At 45.1% G+C, this 12,000-nt stretch overlaps 1 protein-coding gene across 4 annotated transcripts in view; it reads left to right on the top strand.

The window, feature by feature from the left end:
- Nucleotides 1–12,000, top strand: part of tbc1d22a (TBC1 domain family, member 22a) — a 132,983-nt gene that overhangs the window by 62,368 nt on the left and 58,615 nt on the right. For all 4 annotated transcript variants that reach the window (XM_072377099.1, XM_072377100.1, XM_072377097.1 and 1 more), the window contains exon 10: nt 10,739–10,845. In XM_072377099.1, the coding sequence (XP_072233200.1) occupies nt 10,739–10,845 (107 nt within the window). The remainder of the gene's footprint in view (nt 1–10,738; nt 10,846–12,000) is intronic.

Here is a 12,000-nt window from a genome sequence, read left to right as displayed (position 1 = left end):
TAAAACATGGTTAAAGCATCTCAGAAAGTAGAAAGTAGGCCTCGGTGTTGGATTTCCAGTCCAGGCGGTTGTTGGCGGTCCTCCATCACCTTCACATCCTCTCCCAGAATGCACAGCGGCTGAGAAGCTGTTCGCCATCTCTCTGGTCTTATTGATGCCCTGAACCCGGTGGATCCCAACTCAAATCTCGCGGTAGCGTCCGGTATGAACTTTTGCTGCGGGCGGCTAAAAAAAACCCACTGCGGGATGCAGTTTTGCCAGATAATTATCATATTTATACGATCATTTTGCCCTGAGGACGATGTACGATAAATAATCCCCCAAAAAAGGCCAAATATACGATAATTTGACCATTCTGTGAATGTCGTAACTGTCTGTCGGATTTTTTTGTGAACCCTGAAGGCGTTTCCATTTGCCAATCGTGCTTTTTTATGTGAGCTACGTTTGCCTCAGAAGTTCCTAACAGCAGGAGCCTCCAGGCCTCATGATTCGGCTCATTAGTTCCACTCGTCTTTGTTTTCGGGGACATTTATTCTAACGCAACTATAAGGCTGCTGATGCAAAGCTGTGAGCCTGTTAGACGCTGTTCAGGGTGACTAAAGCGCATCAATAGACTTGTTATTTTAGTTATGACGGGTGTACGATAATTTCCCTCAAAATACGATCATTTTGTGTCTCCGGTACGATAAAAACTACATTTCCCACCTGGCAACGCTGATGAACAATAATCTGGATAAATTACTCTGGATGAGTCTGTGGGAACCTTCCAAACTAAGTAAAATAACCTGGATGTATCTGAGATAAAACTACATTTCCCACCTGGCAACGCTGTCGGGATGTATCCTAGCAACAGGATGTCAATAAGTGATGTGGAAAGGAAGCTCTTTAAAGCATAAAGACAAAGCAAGTTTCTTAATTGTCCATGAATCTCTTTATTAACAGCCTATAAAATTACGTGTTTTCTCCTGTGGGAGAGAGACACAAAATCAATGCATTTCTATTATTGTACAGGTGGTAATGGTCAGAAATTTGTGGCTCTACCCTGAACTCCTCCAGTTGTCCTCCAAATATACCCCCAACGACATCCACTGAAGGTCTGTGGTGTTAACTCAGAGCCCTGCGGAGCTCCAGAACCACCGAGATCACATCATCATTCAACAATGCAGGTGTTCATGAAAAATAAGGCCCTGACAACCGTTAAAATAGACAATCTAATCTAATCTAAACTAACAAGCAGAGTAAAACCAAGTAAAAAGATCTAATGAAAGGAACGAAGCTCTCCTGCTGCTGCTGGGAGGAAAGTTTTTGGCTGGATGATGCAGGTTTTGGTGCACGAGGTTTTATCAAGCTGGAGGGACCGGAGGTGAGCTAAGAGGGGCTCCCAGAAGGGAAGGCGGCATTTGATCCTCTCCAACTTCAGTATTTTATGGGTTCTAACAACTGTTTTCTACCAAAGATAACAATCAGCTGGGCTTCTGACCAATATTTAGAGGATCTGGAAGGAAGGCGGCATTTGATCCTCTCCAACTTCACAAAATAGAGAACACCTCTGAGTGAGAGGGGGTGCTGGGCCTCTTCCACTGTAATAAAATGGAGTGAACAGAGTCCAGAACACTGGAAACGATAGTTTCAGTATTTTATGGGTTCTAACAACTGTTTTCTACCAAAGATGACAATCAGCTGGTTTTCTGACCAATATTTAGAGGATCTGGATCTGAGAAGGAGAATCTAAATAATCTATTTAAAGGAAAACGTGTAGAATTACAACAAAGATTATCGAGTCTGGCTTTGTTTTGGTTTTGACTCGATTATCTGAGTCACATTTTTAAGGTTTTGATGAGTTCTCGTCCCACGGCGAAGGCTCGGACTGGAACCTGTACGCTGGATTAGACGGTCCCTTGGCTGGGTGTTAACCCAGAGAGGAATAAACAGAAGAATTCTGCATGTCCTCATCTCAGCTGCCCATTAAACCCGTTAAATCTGGTTTAAGTCAGTTTTTTCCCTCCTTTATGTCAGATATTTGCTGAAATGTCTCATCCACTGAAAACAGATTGATCTGATCGGTCTTCGGTGAGTTGATTTGTATCATCGTCACCTGGAAAATGTGATAATTGGTTAAGCAGCCGTACAAAAAAAAGTGATCTGGTCCCAGAAGAGGAAGTGACACCATCGTCACTGACATCAGAGGAGATATCAGGCTGAAAATCAATATCTTGGACTTTCTTCTGCTTCTGGCCTGATCTTATTATCTTAGTGTTACCAGAGAGTCTCTCATCGCTCCAGATAAAGAGCAATAGAGCTCCTAAATGATCCAGAGAAATAGTTCTGTCAAAAAATGATTTATCTTCGGTGAATAATCGCAGGGGTTATTGAATATTTTTAGATTAACTTAATTACTTGACTATAAAAAGCCATAAATTGAAGCTCTCCTCGCCGAGAAGCTTCAGATCTCCTCGCGTCTCTATTCCTTGTGTCTGCTTTGTGACTGGGGTGTGTGTGCACGTGTGTGTGCACGTGTGCGCGCACGTGGAAAAATGTTTTATCATTCTGTCACCAGCGAGATGCGTTCCGCTTGACCTGATGCAACTGGAGGCAATTGAAACGCTCATCTAGCCGTGCTGCGGCGCCGTTGGTGTGTGTTGTGCTTAGGATTGCGTCACGACCGCGTTCCCAGACGTGCACGTGCACGTGCACACGGAGGACAGGTAACTGCGCTTCGGCACAGATCTCGGGGCCGTTGGCGCTGCCACCCGTGCGCTTTAATGTGTCTGATGTTGTTAATAACGCCGGCTTATTACTGTTCCCCTAATGTTTTATCTCCTTAACTAGGCCTGCAGATTACATACACTAATGACTTAATGGGCTGATCCCTCACTTACATCACAGGAAAGTTTCTCTCAGCTCCCAAATGTGTGTTGCACATTAGGCAGAATTACCTTCCCCTGAATAAATCGGAGGTTTTGTGAGACGGTGGGTGCTGCACGAGGCTTCATACGTGCACTTTTAGACTTCTTTACTGCAGGGAATCTGACCTTCCTGTTGATCCGACGCACATAGATGAGAACACTGCGTCCCTGAGCCGAGAGAGGAGCTAAAAAGAAGGGTCAGTTGTCAGGCGTTTAGTTTTATAACTGTTGTTACAGCTCTAATTATCTTCCGGCTGCTCATAAAAGCACCTGATCACAGTTTCTCACCCGCTTCTGCCCTCAGAGGGTTTGGATTAATGTGCACACCACCGAGGATGTGCAAGAGGAGGAAGTCATTGATGAGCAAGACGAGCGTTCCAGCTTCATTCACAACTTCAGCTATGATAAATCAATTTATCCTTAAAATCACCCAGAAACAAAAAGTGACGTTTTTTCTGCTTAGTTTTCATCATAAATAATGATTTAAAGAGGAGTTTAGAGTTTTATTGTCACACTTAAGTGAAGCCGCAGAGCAAATATCTCCATATTTTAAGCTCTTAAAACTCTGCAACACGGCTTTCCTCATTGGCCTTATTTGGGTTAAATTGTTTGTGCAACATCAGACTTGGATCCAAAGCGTATTGAAGGAAATGAACACCTGTGAAGGAACGATTCCAAACCGGCGGCCTTTAGACATCAGACCGAACAGAAACCGTCGTGTTGCTCCAGATGTGATGAATGCTGCCGTCGACCTTCCCTTTTTCCCCTTTTTTTCTTAAAGTGCCATTCGGATTCACGCACACAAATGAAGATCCCAGTCGTCGTTGCATCTCTCGTCTCGTTGCCATGGTTACGGCTGAGTATTCTCCCTGCAGATGTGCAGCAGCGTCAGGCCCCGGTGATGGGAGGGTTTGTGGGGTGTTGTGGACTTACTCAAAGTCAAACTGCTGAGGCTTCCTCATCTTACGTTAGTGGGTGTCAGCCAGTGGTTCCAGTTGATGTCGGGGGGTGAAATGATCGGGTTGATGGATGAACTCCCTGGTTATGGTGCAGGTAGCGGGAGAATAAAGTGTTGCTGTGGTGAGGCTGAGGGTCAGTGCTTTCACGGAGTTAGCTCCCAATGCACTGCACTTAGAAATAACAAGGTTTCTTTTTGGAGGTCTATGAAATTAAGGTGCTTGCTTTTCCAGAAACCAGACATGAAGGTGTCGCCTAATGCCCATTTTCTGAGGTCTTATTGAGATGTATAAATTGTATAAATTGAAGTGGGACTGCTGAGACTCTGGTCTCTGCTCTTTATGCTAAAAAGTTTAAGCGGAAACTATCAAAGTTTGTGCCGACAGCAGAGAGACGAGAGAAGCTTTTAAATGTCCAGTTAAGGTGGTCATGATGAGGGAAAGTGGAACATATCAAAAAAAAAAGAGAGAATTACACGTTTTTACCCAAAAAACTTTGATTTAGCGTAAAGATTAAACTCTTAATGACATCGTTTGCATGTTTCTTTTTGTATTCGAGTCCATGGCAACAGTTGTTTATCATTTTTGATTGAATTATGTAAAGGAAAGATGCTCTGACAAAAATCAGGGATTAGGAAACCTTTACGTAAAGGTGTCATTTTTAACTATTTTAAATGATTTATTGAGATGTATGAGACGGGCTTTGGTTAAAATACCTGCTGGTTTAAGCACAGCGGCTCTCATCTTTGTCTTCTGTCTGTCTGTCTGTCTGTTAGCTGAGGACACGCCGTCATGCTGCTGTGGAGAGTTCAGGTGTGTTTACCTGCGTTACCTCATTAGCACCTGGACACCTGCTGTGATTTAATGCAGGAACACAGACAGAATGAAGCTGTTCCTCCAGTCAGAAACACTCCAGCTCTATAGATACAGATAGTTACTGATCCCAGAGGGAAACAGGTTAGCAGTTAGCTGTAAGTTAGCAGTTAGCTGTAAGTTAGCAGTTAGCTGTAAGTTAGCAGTTAGCTGTAAGTCAGCAGTAAGTCAGCAGTTAGCTGTAAGTCAGCAGTAAGTCAGCAGTTAGCTGTAAGTCAGCAGTAAGTCAGCAGTTAGCTGTAAGTCAGCAGTTAGCTGTAAGTCAGCAGTTAGCTGTAAGTTAGCAGTTAGCTGTAAGTCAGCAGTTAGCTGTAAGTTAGCAGTTAGCTGTAAGTCAGCAGTTAGCTGTAAGTTAGCAGTTAGCTGTAAATTAGCAGTTAGCTGTATGTTAGCAGTTAGCTGTAAGTTAGCAGTTAGCTGTAAGTTAGCAGTTAGCTGTAAGTCAGCAGTTAGCTGTAAGTTAGCAGCTAGCTGTAAGTTAGCAGTTAGCTGTAAGTCAGCAGTTAGCTGTAAGTTAGCAGCTAGCTGTAACTTAGCAGTTAGCAGTACGTTAGCAGCTAGCTGTAAGTTAGCAGTTAGCTGTAAGTTAGCAGCAGATGCTAGCAAACGATGCTTTCTCATCAACAGTAATGGACCAAGCTGGAGATGTGCACAGCGTAACTCGTAGTAATGCATGTGTTCCGTTAATTACTGCGTTTAAACATTTTGGATATATTAACCTCATTAAACAATTGTACCTGGAGACCTACATCTTTATCAGAAACATGCCGATAATGTAACGCTAACACACAGAGAGTGAGGAGAGGACCGGTGTTGTGTTGGAAACACACCTTAAACACAGCTGCAGGTTGTCTGAGTTACAGAACGGAACCGTTCAGCTAGAAAGCTTCAGCTAACAAAGTAATGTGGGAACAATAATGTTCATCTTTCAGAAAGGAGCAGCAATAACTCCTTAGAAGTTGCTGTACGTCATCTTCATTAGCTAAGCTGTTAGCGTTAGCTGTTAGCGTTAGCTGCTGCTAAAGGAAGAAATAAATCAGTAAATAAACCATGAGGAGTTATTTAATTAGCTAAGCTGTTAGCATTAGCTTCAGCTAACAAAGTAATGTAGGAACAATAATGTTCATCTTTCAGGAAGGAACAGCAGTAACTCCTTAGAAGTTGGTGTACGTCATCTTCATTAGCTAAGCTGTTAGCGTTAGCTGCTGCTAAAGGAAGAAATAAATCAGTAAATAAACCATGAGGAGTTATTTCATTAGCTAAGCTGTTAGTGTTAGCTTCAGCTAACAAAGTAATGTGGGAACAATAATGTTCATCTTTCAGAAAGGAACAGCAATAACTCCTTAGAAGTTGGTGTACGTCATCTTCATTAGCTAAGCTGTTAGCGTTAGCTACTGCTAAAGGAGAAATAAATCAGTAAATAAACCATGAGGAGTTATTTCATTAGCTAAGCTGTTAGCATTAGCTGTTAGCGTTAGCTGCTGTTAAAGGAAGAAATAAATCAATAAATAAACCATGAGGAGTTATTTCATTAGCTAAGCTGTTAGCGTTAGCTGCTGCTAAAGGAAGAAATGAATCAGTAAATAAACCATGAGGAGTTATTTCTCAGATGCTTCCATTTCCCTGCTCTGAAGTTCAGGCTCTGAGAGTTGGAACTGATCCTCTTTGTGGCTCAGTTCCTTCAGTCCAGCGTTGAACTGGACCAAGTTGTTAAAACAGTGGGATGAAAAGTGTTTGCTGCACATTCACAGTCTTTAGCTAACTCTGCTGGAACATTAGCCTCAGATACAGTTTATCCACTGGGCAACTTTAAATGCAGAGCTCCTCCCCTTTTTCACCCTCAGCTGTCTATTTTCGTCTCTTCACACCAACATAATTCTTTTCTCGCTGCGCTCTCATCTCCTCTGATTCTCTGTGTGTGACATCAGGCTTGACTCTCCTTAATTATCCAACAGTATAAATACCACCTCTCTGGAAAATGTTCACTTCTCATTAACGGGGTAGCGGTGTTTCCACGCTAATTGCGCCGCTGAGAGGAACTCTCATAGCTTGTTGCTGCAGCTAAACAGCTAACGTGTGAGTCGAGCCTTCGGCTGTCTCACCTGGGTGTCATTCTGAGGGTGAAGTAGATTTAGACACGTTTCAATTCAGCGCCCGAACTGTAAGTCATTAGATTCATTAGATTTATCTGGAAGCACGGCTGTAAATTGTAAATAATGCACGTGAGATCTGTCTTTGGCGGCCGGTGACTCGAGTTTGCTTGTGATTAATCTGAGCCAACAGAAGGCTGTCAAACTGTTTTTTTTTGTTCTTTTTATTGCCGTCTGAGCCGTCACACGCTGTGATTACATCAGGCTAAACCAGCTCGTTCATCATCTTACATCACATTACCTTGTGGCCCTTCGTTGTAGAGGGCAGATGGCAGCGCTGGTGTGAGAGTGTGAGAGTGTGTCGGTCTCTGGAGGTGTAACCCAGCTCTGCATGCCAAGCTGTGCCAAGCGCTCACAGCTGGCAGCGACCAAGCAGTTGGTCTCTCTGGACAAGTTGCCCCCCGCGCCAGGACAAACAGGAAATGAGCCCTGGGGCCCGGCAGGAAACCGGCTCCGTGGCCAATAGGAGGAAGAGGTGAGGAGGGAAGCAAGTGCGGAGAACAGCTTGGAGAGGCAGGGTAGCAACAGAGGAGATGTCAAATGGCTGAGAGGTGGAGGGAGGGAGGGAGGGAGGAGAGGAGAGCTGTTGATGTACAAAAGGAGACGATCAAAGTTGGGCTGTTTGAGGAAGCTCAGGTTTCACTTTCTGCAAACCAGGCATCGAAATGAGCTGCTCGGATGGAATAACTGTCGCTCCTGTTGGACCTTCAGAGGATCGTTTGGCAGGAGGATGTCAGGACACTTCCTCAGTATAATAACCACAGTTACAGCCTCTCTACCCGCAGACTTTCACCTCTAAGCCTGCATTATTTCATCCTTAAACCAGTGCCCAAACAGAGCTTCTTCACTGTGTCTATGACCAGTGTTCAGAGCTTTTAAGCAGTTCCTGCGTTGACCACAGGGGGCAGTGTTGCCTTTTCATCCTGCCACCCTGTCCCGAGGCCCCCCCCCCCCCCCTTTCCCTTTCTCATGTGTGTCCTTGTTATTGTGATGAGCAATGTCTAATTCCACTATAACCACTGGACGCTTGGAAGCCGTCCCTTCTAATCTGCTCCTGAGTCAAGGTCCAGGTTTGGAGCGCAGCCCGACAGCGAGGCCACAGGCACGCCGAACACTGATTTGAGACTTTGGAATACTCAGGGTCTCCCAAAACACCGGCGCAGTGGCACTCTCTCCACCCTGTTAATCAGGAATGACACAGAGCGAATTGCCAGTCAGTCTGTTCGCAATTAATCTTTTCAACTGCAGATTTAATGCCGTCTCTGATGCTCAGGGCTGCTGCATCCCACAGAGAGGCCCGTGCTGCTGTAACGTCATTGTCCTCTGCATCACTATAGAGCAGCTATTAGATTAAATACTGAGCCTTAATTGGTCAGATGGTGGCTGCTTTTGTTTCTGTGCTGTTGTACCAGCTGCTCCAGCTCAGCATTTAGATCGAGTTGATTGTCGTTGACTTAAGCTGCGGCTTCAGTGTGAGATGAGGAGGAATGGAGAGGTTTTATTCATCAGCTGTTTGTGGAACTTTTTCCATTTGGACACAGATCTGTGGAACTTTTGGATATTTCCAGGAAAACAAGCAGTGATTTCAAACGTGGAAACACAGATAGAAATGATGGATAAGGCAGAAACAGAGTTTTTTCTCAGTTAAAGTGAATATCTGGTCTGAGCTCCTTTATTCTCCAACTCAGCCTGAACCCTCTGAGACCAGCTTTCTGTCATTTCTTTAAGGAGTCTTCAGGAATAGTTCTCCAGGCTTCTTGAAGGACATCCCAAAGCTCTTCTTTGGATGTGGGCTGCCTTTTGTTCCGTTCTCTGTCAGATGATCCCACACTGCTTCAATAATGTTGAGGTCCGGGCTCTGGGGAGGATTCATCCCTCCATAAGACCTGCTGCCACTGATTTTCAGTCCACTTCTTGTGTCATTTGGCACAGCTCAGCCTTTTCTCCCTGTTTCCCTTCCTTAAGAACGGCTTCTTGACAGCCACCCTTCCATGGAGACCATTTCTGATGAGGCTTGGGCCAACAGTAGATGGATCAGCTGAAGGTCCAGATGCATCTCTCAGGTCCTGTCAGGTCACAGCTGGATTTTTTCCTCTTTCTTAAGGACATCACTTTCAGATCCTGTTCATCTGCTGGAGATAGTTTTTTAGGCCTGACACTTCTTCTTTTGTCCTCCACTTGTCCAGTTTCCTCAAATGTTTTAAGGACACACTGCACACCATGCTGAGATATGCCAAGTTTTCAGCTAATAGCTCTTTGGGAATCACCTTGTTGCTGCAGAAATCCTATTTTCTGTCTGTCAAACTGTGTTTTCTTTGCTGTTTTTCATAGATGCAACTAAAGAAATGGGAACAAATGATGTGTCTTTGTGACAGGCTGCTGGTAACAAAGAGCCTAAAGATCCAGTTTAAAATGGCTTCTTTGCTAAGTTGTCTGTTCTGTGTCGACACAACACTGGTTCATCCCTTGAGTTAGGAGCCTTTTTTCTGCCTGAATGGGTCAAAGGTCAGAGTTAAGTGGCTGAACAGAGAAAAAATTGACTGAAAATGAGGGAAAAAGCAGAAAATGTCCAAAGAAAAACTTGGAGCCTGGAGAATTATTGAAGTTTTTTCATAGATGCAACTAAAGAAATGGGATCAAATGATGTGTCTTTGAGGCAAACAAGAGAAACAGGAGTATTGGTCACGATTAATATCAAGGATCATCAGAAAGTGTGAGAAAAATATAAAGAAATGACGGCTGGCTGAAGACTTTCGCACCGTTCTTAATGTTTTATCATGTAAACATCTGCATTAACCTTGGATCAGATTTAGTGTCCAGTCTCCTCTATATGGTATCAGATGAAGGAACTGTATCCTCTTCCTCCAGAACTTCAACCTGACCTTTAACTTTAACCTTTAAACTCACTCTTAACCCTTAAAAACCCTAAACTTATGGTACTCGCGGTTTTTTCTCCTCTTTAAGTTGCACACATCCAGCCTGGCTGTTAGTGGCTTCGTGGTCACGGCCCACTGCCAGCCCCTGTCCATCCATCCGTCCGTCTGTCTGACTGACTGAGCATGCTCATTACCACCTTGACAGCATCCCACAGGGGTTGCCAAGGATACGGAGCCGAGCTGCCAGGTCCTGCGCTTGTGCACGGGTGCCTGTTAGGAGCGGACGCTCTAAATACACGGCACACCTTTCTCGGCGTGGCTGTATAAGCACACTCTCTTTGCATTTGCTCTTTTTCTGTCTGCCGCCTGCTCTCCTTTCTCCCTCTCACTTCGGATCATTGTTAATCAGTCTTGTCCCATCTTCTCGGCACTGGCTGTCAGTGGCTTGTCACGGGCCCGTCAGAGTCCGTCACACACTGCTGCCGTTAATGACATCTGATGACACCCGTCGCTGGAGTCAGCCACTGGAGATGACTGGGGACTGTCGCTGCTTTCCTTTGTTCAGCCGGCAGCGTTTCATCCCAACCTGGCTTTGCTCATTTGCAGACTGTTTATCTTTCTCCATCGACGCTCAAATGAATCCCCTGAAAACACAGCATCGTATAGGTGTGATTTGCTGTGTAATGCTTTCTAAATCCTCGTAAAATATGTTGGTTTTGACTTGATTTGTCTGTTAATTACTGTCCCAGACCCTCAGCATCATCAGAGATTCAGGAGCAGCATCTTTGCTGCTTCATGTAAATATCTGTTGTAACGAGTCTCTGTCTGAATGAGCCGAATGCTTTGAATTGTTCTCCCTCTTTATGCCTTTCTTGAACTTTCTGTCCAATTTTCCTTCGGCTGTCACACGCAGTCTTTTCCTGTCCATCTTTCTCCCCACTCCTTCCTTACTCTCTGTTATGTTCTCTCTTCTCCAGAGGAGGAAGTGGAAAACTTTGACGTGTCCAGTCTCCAGGAAGAGGCTCTGAGGAACATCGAGGCTGACAGCTTCTGGTGCATGAGCAAACTGCTCGACGGCATCCAGGTAAGCACCGCCTGAAAGCCTCCTTCACTGTGAATCTAATCCATTAACTCCTCCCCACAGTTTTCACCACGTTGTGACTAATATGGGCCGGATGCTTTCATCCTGCTGTACCTCACAGGGAGACGAACGAACCCCCGTCTCAGGGGAATATTAATAACAAAATCAGCAGAGATGCCTGATCTGTGGCCAAAAACAGCCTTTACTTGCTTCCTTCAGGTCCACATCTTGCACAAACATCTTCTGTTGACCTTCCCACACAGCACCTGACCTCAGTCTGCTCAGACTGTATAAAACGTGGCTAAAATATCGATTTACTCCCACCAAAGTGATTAATCACTGATATAATCCGCTGCCACGCATACTGAGTACATGAAACATCACTAAAAAAGAACAAATAAAACCCGTCTGGAAGCTTCTTTTTGCAGCTTCATCCCCAAAGTTTCTTTAACCGATGGCTGAGCTGAACAAACAGCAAATAAAATCATCAAATGAAGGAGGAATGACTCCGATAAATGGAGGAAACGTCAGGAAAAGGAAATCCTTTTCAGGAGCTCCACGAACCAAACGTCCTGGAATTTCGAACCAAGGAAAAGAAGCAGCGCTGTGACGGGTGAAGGTGTCGGGATTGATTATGAAAAGCAGCTTTGGCCCAAAGGCCTCGTCCCTCGGAGCAGGAACCGGTGGAGGCTCAGGGTCGAATTCAAAGTGTGTGAAGGACAGACGCCTCTTGTTGTTGGGTCTTCAGGTGACTGATCGGTGTGACACACGGGAACAGGAAGCAGGAGCCCTGCTGAGTGCTCTGTGGTCGGACGAGTCCACGTTTCAGCCGAGCATCCTGCTGTCCTCAGACTGAGGCTTAGAGCTCGGACAGACGGTAACGGCAGCTTCTTTCCTGATATTGCATTATTTGCCCGGGCCTCTCTGGCTTTGCAGAGTCCACATAAAACACTCACTTGTTTGCTCAGAGCTCTGTTGCTCCCGGCTGTTGGAAAAGCCAGATGGACCTCTGGTGTCAGCAGCTTTCAGACATCTGATCGTCTCGAGACCGCAGCACCGGACTTCATTTTGTTGCATCATTTCAAGCCCAAGCCTTTTGGCCACCGGCTCTCAGCGGTCGAGCCATCTGTCGGCCCTAAATGCACCCCCACCTCCACC

This window comes from Leuresthes tenuis, unplaced genomic scaffold, assembly GCF_036924035.1.
Source record: "Leuresthes tenuis unplaced genomic scaffold, fLeuTen1.0.hap1 SCAF_23, whole genome shotgun sequence".
In the NCBI taxonomy this organism is placed as follows: Eukaryota; Metazoa; Chordata; class Actinopteri; order Atheriniformes; family Atherinopsidae; genus Leuresthes; species Leuresthes tenuis.
Note: the sequence above shows the minus strand (reverse complement) of the source record. Positions and strands in the feature narration are given on the sequence as shown.